At 43.8% G+C, this 16,922-nt stretch overlaps 1 protein-coding gene across 5 annotated transcripts in view; it reads left to right on the top strand.

The window, feature by feature from the left end:
* The window catches only part of HDX (highly divergent homeobox), a 40,809-nt gene extending 24,218 nt beyond the window's left edge, over positions 1-16,591 (top strand). For 4 of the 5 annotated variants that reach the window (XM_053990274.1, XM_053990275.1, XM_053990276.1 and 1 more), the window contains 5 exons: positions 2,726-2,933; positions 5,895-5,974; positions 7,567-7,650; positions 9,799-9,921; positions 10,115-16,591. In XM_053990274.1, the coding sequence (XP_053846249.1) occupies positions 2,726-2,933; positions 5,895-5,974; positions 7,567-7,650; positions 9,799-9,921; positions 10,115-10,240 (621 nt within the window). In that variant the 3' untranslated portion in view covers positions 10,241-16,591. Of the gene's footprint in view, positions 1-2,725; positions 2,934-5,894; positions 5,975-7,566; positions 7,651-9,798; positions 9,922-10,114 lie in introns of those variants that run through there. The other variant, XM_053990277.1, reaches the window with a different exon arrangement.
* The last annotated feature ends 331 nt before the right edge of the window (positions 16,592-16,922 follow it).

Genomic DNA, 16,922 nt, shown 5'->3' with positions numbered 1-16,922 from the left:
GCCTTCCTTTCCCTTGTGACACGTGTGACAATTGGGATTATTCCTTTCAGGCTTCATCCTCTTTTTGCACCTATTTCCTAAATTCCTGACACTGCTGCAGAAGCAGGGCTGAGAGCCCTCAGTGAAACTCTCCTGTTGTGGAGACCTCTGGCTTGGTGCATCCAAATGGTGCCAAAGCTGCTTTTAGGGTTGAACACCAGTCTGGTTATTTGTTTTTGTGGACACACAGGAATTCTAAAAAACCCCAATTGTACTTTTGGAGGCTGAAGAGAATCACTCTTTTCTCTGTAGAGAGCAAGGCTGCTCCTTGTTTTCCAAGGACTTCCCTTTGCTCTGTGAAAGGTGAGGCTGTTCCCCCTGACAGCACCTCCTGTGCAGCACAGTGACACCCAGGCTCCCTTGGTTTGTTCCCTTGGGGACATCCCTTGGCACACAAGGGGTGACACTGTGTGACACTTTGCACCTGCTGGAATGTTTCTGCCCTCAGGGCAGAGACCAGGACACCCCGGAAGGCTCTGGCATCACCTGCACCAGAACAGATGACAAATGATCCCATGCACTCAGACCTTGCTGGAAGTGTTTAAGGAGAATGTATTTTAGGGATAGAACTCTCAAGCTGATTTCCCACGTGACAGTTCCAGTCTGCTCTTGCCCTCACTGTTCTGCTGTTCCAGAATGTTCTCTGTTCAGCACAGCACTCAGGATGGGGAACTTTCTCTTCCCCATTTAATTTGAGACACTATCAAAACATGTTCATCTTCTCTGACATTCTCAGTATGTTGAATGAAAGATTTTCTGCTTTGAAAAGTCTGTGAAAAGATCTGCCTTTCCCAAGTGCCTTTTTCGCTAAAAAAGAGATCGATTCAATTTTAAATTTTGCTAACACTGTTTGTTAAAATCACAAGATGATGGGAAAATTTAAAGAATGGCAATACACTGCTTGGAAAAAAAGAGACCCAGATCTCAAAGGGCTGCTTGTGTGGGGGTTTTCTTTAATTTTTTTCCCCAAACTGTAGGTAATAGAAAAAAATGATCCAGATAGTTCTCTGCATACCTGTTGTGCATTCTTCGAAGAGGAAAATCAGCAAGCTGGGAAAGCAAATACCAGCCAACAAAAAAGATTTGCTAAAAATAGTGTTCAGCATGTTATCTTTTAGCTTGTTAGAGATGCAGCTTTAAAAGGGCTTTCTTTTTATCCAAGGCTGGCACAGCATGAAACTGTGTTTAGTAGTTGGGACTGCTGTTAATGTTCCCTCACTTTTTCTCTTTGGTAATCAAGGTATTATGAGCAAAAAGTTTTTTACTCAACTTTCTCTGAAGCCTAGGAAGAGGAACAGGGCAGGCATTTCTGAAATAAGGCCAGAGTGATGTTTAGTGTGTCTTTAAATAAAATCCTAAATATTTTAATGTCTTGGGATACTCATTTGGAGCAGAGGCCTCCTGGAAAGGATGAGCATTTTGCCATGGCCTGATCATGTTTGCAAACCCAGGAACTGCTGCTCCTGTTTCTGGGGGTGTACGTGGTGGGAAAGGGGGTGAGAGCCAGCCCAAGAGCACTGGGAGTAGCAGTTGGTAAAGAAGTGGATTCCTGGCTCTGGGAAGGATTCTTGAGTTCCAGTGGAGAATTGATTTGATGGAATGAAGGGTCTGGGGCACAAGGGCTGCTGAGCAGAGTTGAGATGAGATGAGATGAGGAGAGCCTTAGGACTTGTAGACAATTCTTGTTACATCATGTTATTAAACTCTGAATCTTTTTGGTGTAGATGTTTCTTTATCAGAGAAGGCAAATTAATGACCAGGTGCATAGATCCAATTGAAGAATTTAGGATGTGGGTCTTTTTTTTTTTTTTTTTTTTTTTTCTCCTTTGAAATTCAATTTTATTGATGTAAGATGAACTTAAAGCATCCATCTCCATCCCACCATGGCAGGGTTTCCAGGTTCCCTGGGCTGACTTCATCTCCAAGACTGTTCCCAGTGTGCTCCTCTGCACTCACTGCAAACAACTTTTCCTAAAGCTCTGTTTTACAGCCAAAGGGGACTGAAGGATGAGCTGCTCTGAGCTTTATTGTTCCAAGTTCCTTTCTGTCCTCCAAGGGGAGTGCTGTAGATCTGTCACCTTGGCCAGTTCCCCCTGTGCTGTGAGAAATCCTAGAACAGGGGAGATGTTTGGGTCATCAGATGCTTCAGTCCCCTTTTGGAAGTTGCAGAGTAGGAGAACCTGGATCAAAGATCTTACTTTAAATTTGTTGAATAATTTAGGGCGGCAGAGACCTTACAAAGTCACCTAGTCCTGCTCTTTATCTGGAGGAGGATTCACTTTGGAATCAAGTCAGGTTTCTCAGGATGTTATCCAGTAAAATGTTGAGTACCTCCAAGGCTGGAGCTACCAAGGCTTCTATGGACAAACTGTCCCTCTACTTCACTGTAAAGCATTATTTTTTCTATTACATTCTCAATTCCAATCACAATTCCCTTGCTGCCACTTGTACCTCTTGCTTCTTTTCCTTTTGCTGTGCACCTTCCTGTTTCCCTTGGAAAGCTGAACCTGGGCACAGGATTTCGGGAAGCAGCCTCAGGAGGGTGAAATACTGGGGAATACTCAGCTCCCTGAACTGCTGGCTGCACCCTTGCTCCTGTAGCTCAGATGTGCTGATGTCACTTGGTTGGGGGCCTGTTGCTTTTGTTATAGTTTCTGATATCATTCATGTTTATTTCTCTTACAAGACTTGGATTGGGAATCGAAGACGGAAATATCGTTTAATGGGGATTGAGGTCCCACCCCCTAGAGGAGGTCCTGCTGATTTCTCTGATCAATCTGAATTTGTTTCTAAATCAGCACTTAATCCAGGAGAGGAAACTGCTACTGAAGTGGGGGATGATAATGATAGGAATGATGAAGTATCAATCTGCTTATCTGAAGGAAGCTCACAAGGTATTTGGAATGCAGTTACTACTGTGCCTATATTTTCAATTTTGTGCAGTGTGCATGCTTTGGATTCTGTTGTACACATTCAAAAACGTCTGACAGAGTCACAAGTGCTCCACCCCGCCTGGGCTGAAGGTACTGTTTGGTCTCTTTCTTCTACCTCTGTGTCTCTGAGTTTTGTTGGGTTTGTGGTACAAAGATTGGCGAAACCTTTGGTCATAAGAGCCCTGTTTCTGCCAGATTCATCTGAAATGAAGTCAAGAATTCACGTTTTGCTGGTGCAAGTGAGAGCTGGGCAGCCAGTACAGGTGGGGAAGCCTCACTTCCCAAGGAAGCCAGATTTCAAAAATGCTCTCTGCCAACTACTCAGTTCTTCCCAGCCACCTGGAATGGCCATTCCATTTGACACCCCATGCCTGGAGGTGCCCAAGGCCAGGTTGGACAAGGCTGGGAGCACCCTGGGACACTGGAAGGTGTCCCTCTTGGCAGGGGATGGCACTGGATGAGCTTTAAGGTCCTTCCCATCCCAACCCATGATTCCACAGTTCCATCCCTGTGATCCTCAGCCACCCCAAGCACTGATGGGGCTGGAGCTGCTGCTGGGTCTGTGCATTCCCATTTCTCCTGGCAGGGAACCCCTCAGCTCAGGCTGGAACAAGGAGCTGCCCAGGCCTCCTGCTGCTCTGTCTGACAGACAAACACAACCAGCAGATCAAAGCCAGGAGCAGGGCACAGCCCAGGAGCCTTGGAACTGCACACACAGGGGGTGTCCTCAGTAAACTGCAGGATCTGGAGTGAGAAGTGCCTTCAGCTGAATTCCCTTTTCCCCCTGAGGAGCACATGGGATCGATGTCTGCCTGCCCCTCCTGTCCGTGAGCCCGGCACATCCCCCACTCACTAATTGCTCCCAGTGCTTCTGCTTAGAGGAGATCAATGGAGCCTTTGCTCTCCAAGCTAAAAGAGAGTCTGACCTCGGGCCTGCTGCTCTGCAGCTCAGTGTGCCAGGCTTGATCCTGTCATTTCCTCAGAACAGTTTAAAGGGAAGAGCCAGGGGAACGGAGGCGGCTGGGAATGAGTTTAGGAGAGCTTTGTCATACTCGACTGTAGAGGGAATAAGATGGTAAAGAAATGGGTCAAGTGATTGAAAGGCAAGCGAGATGAGGAATCTCAGAGTCCTTGATTTGCCTGAGGTGTGGAAGGAGCTGATTTGTCAGATCTGCTTGAGAGAAAATGGTGACAGGGAAGAGTCTGAAGTGTCTGTAGCTCAAGTGAGGAATAACTCCGTGTTGGTTGAGCCAGGCTTTCATCAGGCAAGGTGAGGCTGAACACTTGGGTGCATTATTAGTGTCAAAGCCTAAGGAAGTGCAAGGAAACAGGATTTCCACAGCATCCAGGAATCCCACCTTCATTCCTTTATTCTCCCACTACAATTATTTCTGTTCATTTCTCCAGTTCAAAGGAGGAGGTTTCACTGCTGCAGCTCAGCTGGTTTTGAACTTCCTGGAAAATATTTCCCCCAATACTCATGGGTTATGTTCAGTCACAGATAGGGAATTGTTCTAATGTTTGAGAACTGTAACTTTTGGTCCTAATTTATTAAAAAACCAAAAGCACAACAGCAAAAAAAGCACTCTGAAGGACAGACAAAAGCAATTTTTGGTCACCTAATTAGAGTAATTAAAGTTGATGTCTTCTGCTTTTAAAATGTAGTGTGTAAATATAAAAAAATAAGCTGTGCTTTGATGCCAAATGGATCATTAAAGCTCTCATATTGCCTCACCTTTTTAAATTGTGTGTTAATTGAATCCACAGTGTGTAGGTGGAGGCCATTAGGGCTGTGCCGGTTCTGTGAGCTGAGGATGAATATTTAAGGAGTTGGGAATGCTGTAGGGAGCTGCTTCCTTCAGCTGTTGCATCCAAGGGTGACTCCAGGGTTACAGAGTTCCTGGTGCCCTGGAATGTCCCTGAGGAGTGACCTCCCCCAGTGACCTCTGCCTTTCCTTGCTCCCGTGTGCTCCTGGCACAAACTGTCCTGCAGAGCTGTGACCAGTGGCACGTGGAGTTCATTTGAAACAATTCCCAATCAAATTTGCTCAGTTTAGAGATTTTTAACTTAAAATTTGTTTAAAATCATTAACTGGCTCTCTATGGTCTGGCCTAAACATTACCCTGTCTTTGGTAATCCCAGGGGAATCCTGTTATCCCTGTGTTTGTGTGGAGGTGACAGACCCTGGAATCACCTGAACCTTGCTGCCCCTTCCCTCTTTTCCTCTTTATATTTAATATGTATCCTAGATTTATGTTTTAATATGCAGAAGTCAAGGAAATATGAGAAACAAACTTCAATTTTAGGGGTAAATAGAGTGACCATTCTTTGGGTTTGGAGTTCTCCTTGGCCTTTACGGTCAGTGGAATCATCTCATGCTTTGTGGTTGAAATACCAGGGTAAAATCTGCTCTGTTTTCAAATGTTTATACATAAAAAAGCACTTGAAGTTCACTGGGGATAAGCATTTGCCATAATCTGATCAGTTTTTTGTTCAAAACCCATCAGTGTCTGCAAGGGGGAAGTGAGATTTAGATATGTACCCCAGAATTTCAGGGAATACAGGGTTTTTCATGTAGGAATTCATTTTCATTAAAAAAAAACCCAGCTTCTGCACATCTCTGATGTGAAACTCTTCATCACCATTGAATATTCCAACCTGAACCTGAAAAGGGGAAGGTTTTGGTGCAGAGAATAACTGAGTATTGTTGTTGTTTCAGGTGGCAGTTGGTTTGATGTTGGCCTGAAATGCTTGTGACAAGATGTCTTATTAATAAGGCAGATATTCTGTTTATGTTTAGACATTGATACCATGACTCTGCTGTTGAATTTAGCAGCTGTGACATTTAGTGGTAAACACCATTAATGGTCCTTCAGCATAAAATTGGAATGAAATCTGACAAAACCAATTTATTTCTGCAGAAGAGACAAATGAAGCTCTTCAAAATGAAGAAATTGGCCACAAAGATGATGACCAGAATCCAGTTTCCACTGATAATGTGGTATGTTTACCTTTCCTTTTCCATCAATTAATAACTCCTTAATTAATGTTGAGGTTGTTGTCCAGCACTTGTGTAAAGTCCTTCCTATTTGAGCTTTAAAACTGCACTAAAAGTTCTAAAACACAGCAGGACAAAAACCCTCAAACCTTCAATAGAAATGGTTTGGAGAGATGGTGCCCAAGAGACTCAGCTCCCCAACCTCCCTGAACCCCAGATTTTGTCATTTGAGACAACAATGGAACAAACCCAAGGAAGAGTTTCTTCATACTTTGTTCTGAAACACTGTAACAAAAATTTCTAAAAATGCACTTAAAATTGGACTAAAATACATTGAATTTGCATAAGAGATAGGGTTTTCCTATTTGAAATTCTAATCTGTTCCTTCCCCTCCTATCTTGAAAAGTGTGTCTGAGAAGGGGAATGTGAATGTTTGGCAGTTATATAGAGACTCTTCCCTCAAGCTGAGTCTGAAACCAAAAATATTTGAGTCCCAGTGTTCCTGAGGGTCTGATGGAGCAGCAGAACTCGGGGACATCAAAGCTCTGAGCTGTTGTCACTTCAGCTGGGCTGGCAGACACTGGAGCACACAAAATGTGCTTTATCCTCCCTGCCTTCAGCACAGGCTTGGGAGCTTGGTGAGTCTGCCAGGGAGAGCTGGGAATGCCCCTGGAAGGATTTCTCCTCAGTGATTTCAGGGAAATTCCTGGTGTGCAGGCAGGAGGGACCACATGCTACAGGAAAAAACTGAATTAGCACCTCAGGAATGACCCATGGACATGGATTGGGTCAGTGGGGGCTCTTCCCTACACTGGGTTAACCACCATCCTAAAAAACAGGAAAATTGCTTTAACTTATTATGGACACGTTCAAAAATGTTCACAACTGTCAAAACAATTAAGAACAGTAAAAAAACTCGGGACGTATTTCTGAGTCTTAGTCAGTGTTAAGCTTGGCCTTAACACTGTGCTTTAGGTATCTTTAGAAACCCAGTATAAAAAGCTCCCCAAATTTTTGTCAGTTAGGTGAAAAGGTCCATATTTGTGCATTTGGAAGTGTCCTTTGGATCAGCACCCCTACAGCTAAGGGCATTTCCCTTGCACTGTGGCCAGGGAGGGTCAGAGGAGAACTCTGTTTTCTTCAGGCCAGGAGTAGCTCAGGATTTGCTGTGATGGCTGCTTTATCCCGAGGGATAAATGTCCAGACCCTCCTTCACAGCAACAGAGCAGAGCAGGGGCTGTGAGGAGATAAATGTGCAGCTTAAAGTCAAAAAGCTGGGCCAGGGAGCTCCTCCTCTGTCAACAGCTCGAGTCTCCATGGTAGCAGCTCCCACTGGATTCCTGCTGGATCTCCTGGCTGAGGTGCATGATTGCCATCTAATGGGGCTGCACTGCTCAGAACTGCTCAGGAGCCAGCACAGAGCTCTCCTTCCTTCCTCCTTCATCATTTATCCTTCATCCTTCCTCCTTGCTCCTTCATCTCTCATCCTTCTCCCTTCCACCTTCCTCCTTCCTCCCTCCTGCCCCTTGGGGATGTGGATCCCCATTTGTTTGTCTCCTCTGTGTGTTGGAATGAACTGTCTGCTTCTGTTTCAGAAAATAGAAATTTTAGATGATGAGGAGAGTGATCTGATCAGCAATTCTGAAGTGGATCAGATGAGTTCTCTTTTGGATTACAAGGTGAGTGATTGGGCCATGTCAGGGACAGTGGGATAATCCCCAGGGAATGCAGGGGGGTGGATCTGTCAGGAATTCAGCAAAAGCCTGTGGGATCCTGAGCTCCTCTGCTGTTTTCCCAGTGTGCACATCACGCCCTCATCCCCTCATCCCACCTCCAGCCACTTTATCCATGCTTCATCCCAAATGGGCTGTATTTCTGAGTTTTAGTCAGTGTTAAACTTGGCCTTAACACTGTGCTTTAGGTATCTTTAGAAACTCAGTGTAAAAAGCCCCCCAAATTTTTGTCAGTCAGGTGAAAATGTCCATATTTATGCATTTGGAAGCATCCTTTGGATCAGCGTCCCCTTTTGTCCAGAGCTGCACTCCCTCCATGTGTCCCAGCAAAGGGATTTATGGAGCACCCCAGCAGAATTGTTCTTGGAATGCTGCGACGCTTTTCCTGCAGCGTGGTGCTGCCACTCTGGAAAGCACTGAACAGCTGGAGGGAATCCTCTGCTGGAGTGGGGGGATCTGAGGAGAAGGCATTCCCCAGGACATGTCTGGAAGTGGTGGCTGTGGGAGGGAGAGAAGCACTTGGATCCTGCCAGCTCCTGCCTCCTGCTGAGGGTTGTGCCTGTGCTGCTCTCCCAGGAGTTGCCACAATTCCCCCTTTCCTTGAGCTTTTACCTCCATTGCTGATGTTTTTTTTTCCCTAAGAAACCAGGTCTGTTCTCCTGATAATAATCAATCACCAAAACAATAAACAGATCATCTCTTCAGAACAGAAATTCCTCCTTCCAGCAGTGTTTTCCTGGGAAGGGCAGTGGAGAATGAATCAGGAGAGGGAATGACCTTTTCTTAATGTCACCTGTCAGCACAGTGAGAGGCTTGTTGTGACAGTGCCCTGCAGAGCCAGGGCTTTGTGTGACAGCACTGATTACTCCCTGAGTTTTCTGCCTAAACCTGAATTCTTCCTGGGCTGGGTAAAATCCAGAGCCAAACAGGCAACTGCTAAGTATCCATAGGGAAGAACTCAGCTGATTTTTTATGGAAGCTTCAGAATTTCAGCCCAAATATTCCTCTCTCATTCCCAGAGCTGTTATCACCTGGAACAGTGTGGTAAGCAGTGCTTTCACTGAAAAAAAAAGTGAATTTTCTGGGGAAAAAACAACAAAAATACAACCATTTTTAAAGGCTTGTTGCAAACCTTTAGAGCATCATGTAGTCACAGCTTTTCATGTCAACTAAAGCTGAATTCCATCCACTGTGAGCATGAATATCATATTTTTTTCATTATTCTCTCATGAGCTGGTGCTATTAAGCAGAGCCCTTCTGCAAAAATGAGCAATGCCTTTGATCTTGTAACCTAAATAAACAGTTTGATTGTCATGATCTTTGCAAAAGTGAATAACCAGAGAAAATGAATTTTAGCTCTGCACTGATCAACAGGTTTAGCTTTTTGATCCAATAAGTTTGAAAGAGAAGAGATACGTGGAAATACTTACCAAATCTGAACTTTTAATTAAGAGATTTGCAAGTATTGATTGGGAAAATGCCTTTTTAACCAAAGCACACAAATTATTAATATTTCTTCACTTTGTAATATATTACATCCAGTTCCAGCCCCGTAATCAACTCTGTGGAGGTTGGAATTAATGATCTTTAAGGTCCCTTCCAAACTGTTCTGTCACTGTGTGATATTCCTGCTTATTCTGTAAGCCAGGGGATCCTGAGGAGCTTGGTGAGCTGACACTTGATCCACATCAAGCCCAGCTGTTATCTTTTAATTCATGGCAGCTTTGAGGAATTTTCAAGTCATTTTCCCTGTTTTTTGTGTCAAGCCTTCTGCTGCAATAATGGAATTTATTCACTGTCTCTTCTCGCAGCCCCCTGATCACTTCCAGGAAGAGATCTGGGCTTTGGTTGTCATTGTCACTAAAAATAGTTTGGTTTTAACCCAGGGGTGTTTACGTGTGGTTATTCCAATGCTTTGTCCTGTCCCATCCCTGTAGGGATTTAACAGACACGTGGATGTGGCCCTTGGGGACAGGGTCAGTGGTGGCCTTAGCAGTGCTGGGGAATGGTTGGGCTCAGTCTTAGAGGGCTTTCCCAGCCTAAAGGGTTGCATGGTTCTGAGATCATTCCCAGAGCTCTCTGGTTCCCCCACAGAATGAAGAAGTCAGGTTCATCGAGAGTCAGCTGGAGAGCCACAAACAGAAATACTTTGAGCTGCAGACGTTTACCCGGAGTTTGATACTTGCAATTAAATCAGATGATAAGGAACAGCAGCAGGTAAATCCTGGAGCAGGTTTAATATCCGTGTTTAATATAGAAAAAGTTTGTCCTTTTGTGTTGCATCCCTCCCTTGGGTTTACTCCACAGGCTCAAATTATGATTGAAAATCTCAAATAATTTTCTCACTGCTGACATAAAACCACACCTAACAATGTATATACCATATATTAGGTATGTTTTTCCCTTGTAGGCTCTGCTTTCAGACTTACCTCCTGAACTTGAAGAGATGGATTTCAACCACACGTCCCCGGAGCCCGACGATACCTCATTCAGCCTCTCGTCCCTGTCGGAGAAGAACGCCTCAGACAGTTTGTGATCCCTCTTTCCTGCAAGAGACACAGCACAAACCCCACGGGAGGTGCAGGGCTCAGGGGAGAGACAGAGGCTTTTTGCTCTGCAGTGTTCTCAGCCTGTGCTGGAGGGCAGCTCTGGCTCCTCACAGCCTTGCACTGCCCAGGAATTGGCAATGCTGGGTTTGGAAAATCAAAGAACTGGGTGAGGGAAGGGTTCACTGGTAGCAGCTTGGCCTTGGGTAGGATTAACTTTGACTCTCCAGAATAACTCTGTAGCAAAGTCTTTTTGAGCAGGGATACAAGAGTGGGAAACACACACGGTGAATTCTCCAGCTCCATGTGCTCCCCAGGCCTGTTTATTATATTTTTCCCCATTTTTACTCAGGTAGGTGGACTAAAAATTGGGGATCCAAATAGAATAACAGGCTTTCTCTGAGTTGTGCTTGAAAACCTGAAATTAAACTGAAGTGTTTTTCGTTTTCTTATTTGAGATTGTTAAATCTTCCATTTTTCTGACCAAAATAGCTGAAAAACCTTGAAAGGCTAACTGAAAAATTTGAATTAACATGAATAAATTATGAATGCAAAGAAGCAGTGATAAGTGTTGGAAGAAATGAGGTGCAAATGGGAACCCTGATAGCTTCAGGACACAACTTCCTAATACAGTAGCAATGGGATTGGATGTTTACACTCTTTAGAGTTTAATGATTGTAGTCTCACTTTTTATTTGTCAAAGCCTGAATGCTAAAGTACTGCTTATTATTTTAATTCTTGGGTATATATTTTTCCACAAACTTTGCTCCAGTTTACCAAGCCAGTCAGAATTCCACAGCTGTCATTGCATCCTGAAAGGTTTTCCAGTTTTGGAAATGAGCTTTGCACATCTGGTTTGAAGCCCTGCCTGGTGCATTTTTTGGCAAGTGCCATTTCTAAACTGTGATCTGGATTGCAGGCAGGGGCTGAACTGAATTTCTTCTTTCCCAGAGCTGTTGGCACTGAATCCCTTCGCTCCTGTGGTGGAATGGCTGTGCAGAGATGTGCAGGTGGATTCAGTGGGGTGTGCTGGTGCCCAGGGAATGCCTGGCCTTGCCAGTGGTGCTGTGGTTGAGTTGTCAGGGTGCTGACCAGTCCAAGGCAGGTCTCAATCCTGGAGCTCTTCTCCTCCAGGATGGTTCTGTGGGATGCTGCAGGTCCCTGCCCGTGGCATTGATGCTCCAATTCCAACCTGGATTTCCCTCAGCAAGCATTTTTCACACAGATACTTGAATCTGGTAAAAAAACTGATCTTCCCATTTTATGCCAAATAATAATTGACTCTGGGGAGTCTTTGTTCATGCAGTAAGTTACCCCCTTAATGTCAGTGGGATGTCCAAGGTGTAGCTCAGAAAATCCAGAGTGCTGGGGAAATAACACCTTTTTTCCTTTAATACTGGGATTAGACTCAGGTTTTAGGGTTTTCTCAGTCTGATCAGTTCCTCCCTAATCACTTGTACAGCTCTTTTTGTTTAGTATCAGTAGTGAGCTCTGTTCTTTCAGGTTTTTAGTCTCTCCTCTCCTTGGACACGAGGAGCTTTTAGCAATACTGTAAAATACCAGCTTCAGAAAGGGCAGGAACAGCTTTAAAAGGTGTTCTGAAAAACCAAAAGTCTCACAGTTCTGCCCCCTGTACAATTCTGTAAGTTCCCAACAGAGCTACCCTTCCACAGGGAAAGCCCAGAGTTCCAGGCTGCTGGGCCTGGGTGTGAGCTGAGGCATTAAAACTGTGAGTGGAAATGAGGTTTGTGAGCAGAGCTCACAGTGCTGGCCTTCACAGGGAGGGCAGAGCTGAGCTGGAATTCTCTGAAAAACTCATTTATAAAGGGTTTTCTATGCCAGGCCGACAATGGTTTCTATTGCTGTTCTCTTTAGACAGGAAATTTGTGCCACTGACAATGAAACCTCTTGTTTTCTGTGAAATTTACAAAAAATAGTGCTGGGATTTGCCACTATTTGGACCCTATTTTCCTGCTTCTTCCACTTGAATTCCCGTGAGAGAGGGCGGGATACTCTTAACAGAAGTTCTCAATTTCATGGTCAATTAAATCATCTGCCTTTCTACAAGAAAATCTTCCATTGATAATTCCTATTTTGCTGTCTTGCTGCTATTTTATATCCAAACAAATCGAAGGAATGAATTTTGAATGAACTGTGCTGGATACAAGCAATGATGTCAGTCCCTGTTCTCCAGGAATCCTCTTGGATGTGCAGCTGAGATGAGCTGCAGTCAAGGCCCACCCCATCCCTGGGGATGTTCTGTGGTCCTTTCTCCTGTGAGAAGACAAAACACAGCCTGGGACTCTTGACAACACTACAGGATAGTCAGGGGAAAAAAAGAGGATAAATTCTATCCCTGAATAACAAAATCTGGGGAGGAAAATGCTCCACAGCTCCTTGGCTGTTTTTTTTTCAGTGTCAGTGTGTATTTCCAACAAAAATGGAATGACTGTTACCATTAGTGGTGGTTAAATGTTGGTGGAGAGCAGTGGGGGTGGCTCTGGGGTGGGTTTGGGTTCAGGGTTTCCCTTGTCTGTAGGACAGTAACAAGCACCTGCAGTAAGTGCAGTTCATCATTCCATAACCTTCCATAGGAGATGGAGCTCATGCTGTGCTTTTCAGGGTGACAGAAGTCAGGGTCAGAAAGGGTGACCCCTTTGTGTCCCAGTGAGTGACTGTACTGGGAATTATCACTGCAGCAGAAGGGCCTCGTGCTCGTGGTTGTATCACCTTCCTGTGGCCATGTATCAGTGTTTGACCATCCTGCAAAGTGTCTCATTTACTTTGTCCATGAACAATGACTTCCCTGGCACTGTTCATTCCTAAAGCATCCATGGGAGCATCAGTGGTGTCTTTCTGAAGAAACCCAGGTGGGAAAGTAGCCCAGAACAGACACTTTACCCAGAGGCTGGAAGGTTAAAACCCTATTTCCTGGAGCTCTGCCTGCTTCCCTCTCCCTGCAGGTGATGCTTCAGTCACATCCATAGGTCTGACAGGAGTAACAGTAGCAGGAAATACTCCAATAAAAGAATAAATACTCCAGTAGGTGAATTTGGGGCAGGTTTACCTGAGCAGATGAACTGTACGAGGTTTCTGGAGTGCCTGGCCCTGGAGGCAGCTCTGCACTTTAATCTCTCCAAGTATTTCTTTTCACTAAGGCAATAAAAAATGTGAAATGAGGAGTTTGGGGGTTTGCAGCCCTGTGAGTGAGAAAAAGAGTGTCCTGGTTCTGTCCTCACCTTGAACTGGGCAGCAGCTTTAGAGTCTGCTCCCCAGAGGGAGAAGCTGTGTCTGCTGCTGGGCTCAGACAGGTGAGGTGCTGGAACAAGCCAGCAGCATCCTGGACATCCTGGCTTGGGAATGGCAATCCCTGCTTCACGTGGATCTGCCCTCCCCTGTGGGACCTCCTGCCCTGCTGTGTCCCTGACACTGAACACAAAGCCCTGCACAGCACTGACCTTCCTGCTGGCCTCTGCTCTCAGGCTGTGAGGAGGGACAGGGATGTGCACCAAGGGAATAGCGCAGAATTCCTGGCACAGGAGCAATGCATAACCTGGGCCAGCCCAAAGCTTGATGTCCAACCCCCAGCCCCTGCCCAGCTCCCCCACACCAGGGGCTGAAGGGCTGGAACCTGGCCAGACTCTGCTTTTCTGCCCCAAATCCTCCCAGCTCAGGCTGGGAGGTGCCTGAGGAAAGTTAGGGATGGTCAGTGAGCGAACTCCACCTGGCTGCAGAGAACACAAGCTGGATTGTGGTGCTTGATTCCTTTAATCGAGAATGATTTACCACATTGACCACATGTGAAATCTGAAAAGTTTTGGGGAGAAAAAAATAGTCAAAGCAGCACTACAAAATGGGTGTTTTCCATGGAAGAACAGGAGTTTAGAGTATTTATTGCTCTGAAAAACAGCAGCTGCTTTGGTCAGAAGGCAACAGAAACAGGGCAGAGCCTTGGGCTTTTGGGGGTTCTTTTCCCACAAAGGAGCAAATGCTCTTGTCTGAAGGAGGTGTTCAAGGATGTTCCTGGAAGGAAGACAGTTCAGGTCAGTGCTTTGGCTCTGGAACAGTTTCCCATGTTACTGAACTAAGTCACTAACTCTTTTCCAGCTCTGTTTTACATTTTACACAACGCTACCTCTGAAACGTGACACCCCTTAAACCCACACAGAAAATGTGAACTTAGGATTTTTTTTTTAAACCTTTTATAGGCAATAAATTATTCCCAACATGCACCCTTCAGTTTGTGTTTAGTTTTTGCTCAGTGTGAGCCATCACTTTGCTTTTATTTAAATGCTATTTTTCTGTATTTGTGTTCATCACAATCCGTGGAGAAGGAAATAATGGAATATTAGGGAGAAAAGCTTAGCATATGTTAATGGGAGGAAATATTTCTGTTAAAGCTGAAAGATGGTGGGGTGGCTGTGCTGGTTTTGGTGCAGTTACTGTGAGAAATGGGTATTACCCTTAATTCTGGTATTAATTGTTGGAACATTGCTCAGTGCATCAGATAAGTTAATCTGAGAGAGCAGTCAGTGATCTCAGCACTGTAAGGAAAAGGGTTTTACACTTTCTGAGACTTCACAGTTCATAAATACCTCCACAGATTTGTGTTTCAGTTATTTCCCTTTTTTTCCCCATAACTTTATAGAGAGACCTTGTAGAAAGAATTTTGAAGTGTTAAAATGGGTCAGTAACAAAGTGAGGTCAAATGTAGATTTAGACCACGTTTGTATTCAAGTTTCATCTGAAAAGGGTTCCTTGAATTTCCCCTGTCACATTTCCCTCCCTGGAGCACAGGGGGAGGGTGGCAGGATGCATGAGGGAATGAGGCACAAGGAGGCAGAAATGAAGGTTCTGGGCTTTAGTCAAGAAAATTTCAATAAGCTAAAAGGTTTCTGTGCTGTGGAAAACAAGAGTTTCTGCTTTATCTGCAGATTTTGTGAAATGCAGTTCAAAAAGTCATTGGCAAATCCACCGAGTTGTGCTGGGGGAAAATTGTCTTCTCCAGTAGGAATTTTATCATTTCTGGGGTTATTTCTGGAATTACTGGGTGTGTGTGAACACACAGATGCAGATTTACAATGTGCACAGATACACTGAACTTGATCACAGTAATTCTACAAAGGTATTTTAACTTGAAATGTTAATGAAATTCTTCTCAAATATATTTCATTTCCTCTTATTTTTGTGTCTTGCTGCATATCAATTGCATAGTTCTGAAAATTAGTCAAATGCATCCATACAAATATGGTTTATGTCCTTGCAACTGGTAACTTTTAGGCCTGGAAATTTATGAAAATGCCCATAATAATGACATTTCTAAGTGATCTTGGCAAATAAACCAACTGCTGTATTTATGAAGAGATAATGAATCTTCTGCCGTGATAAGTTCTGCTTTATTTTCACTGTAGGAATCAGTTTCATTTTAAAAAAATATTCTGAAAATTTACATATTATTGTATAACTTGGGTGTTTTCCTTCACCTGCAAAACAGGATAATCAATTATTTAAAATCTTTTATCATTTCCTTTTGGGCCAATTCCTTAAGCTTTGTAACCTGAGCATATTCCTAAGTTTCTGTGTGAAAATCACTATTTATATTTCATTTTTATGATTTGTATCAGTACGTGTAGCAAAGAAACTACTACAAACCTTCAACTGAAGTACCTCCACTATGGTCCAGGACACCTGATCTGGGCATTTGGAGTGCCAGATGCCCAGAGAAACAGTCCAGACGTTTGTATTGAGTTGGTTTTCTGTGTATATAAAGGGTATTTATAATCTTCTATTAACAGAGTCATCATTGGAAATGCTGATTTCCTGCTTTAGAAGCCTGCTCAGCTATTTTTATATAAAACGTTGGTCTTCGCCTTAATTTTTCTTTTTTTTTTTTTTTGGTGAAAAGTTGTGCCATAGATATTTTAACTTATCCACAGATCCTTTACAGAGTTTGCTTTGACTTCTCTTAATTAATTATTTTTTCCTCAAATTGTCCTAATTCATTTTCTCCTCCAAATGCATCTCAAGGTTGGTTTGCTTTCTTAATTTTATTTTACTTTTTTTTTTTTTTTTGGAAGTTCTGGAAGATCCCTTCATCTGCATGCTTTGGTAGCTCAAGTTTTTCCTCTGTAGTTTATTGTTTATAGTTTAGAAGAACCTTTTATTGAACCCCCCCTGAAGTAATGCTTGTACAAATGTATTTAGGGTGGCCCAGATGGTCAGAGAAAAGGGCTATTTAGCATTGGTAAATTTGTCTACTGACTCAAGGATATTTTTCTACGTCTGTCAAGTTTGGGACTATGGAGAAATGAAATAAAGGTGAACTAACTCCTTTTCCTATATGAACTTCTCTGTTTCTGTCTTTACTAATGGCCTTGTAAAAGTTCAGTTCTGTTCAGAGCAACAAGAATTAAATCCACATCAGGGCTCAGCCCTAATTCTTCAGTTCCCACCATATAAATGAATTTATTAGTTATGGAGTGGCTTTTCAGAATTGGAATTTTATAGAGAACTTGGAGCCCCCTGTCCCAGGAGCAGTGAAATGTCCCTTCCCAAAACGGGATTTGTTCATGGGAGGGGTTGAGCTGTGGGGCTTCTTAAAAGCTGTTTTTAAGCTAAATGTGAGCTCTTTGTGCTCTTTTCATCCCATCCCTTGGCTTTTCCTAAGTTAAA

This window comes from Vidua macroura, chromosome 14, assembly GCF_024509145.1.
Source record: "Vidua macroura isolate BioBank_ID:100142 chromosome 14, ASM2450914v1, whole genome shotgun sequence".
Taxonomy (NCBI): Eukaryota; Metazoa; Chordata; class Aves; order Passeriformes; family Viduidae; genus Vidua; species Vidua macroura.
Note: the sequence above shows the minus strand (reverse complement) of the source record. Positions and strands in the feature narration are given on the sequence as shown.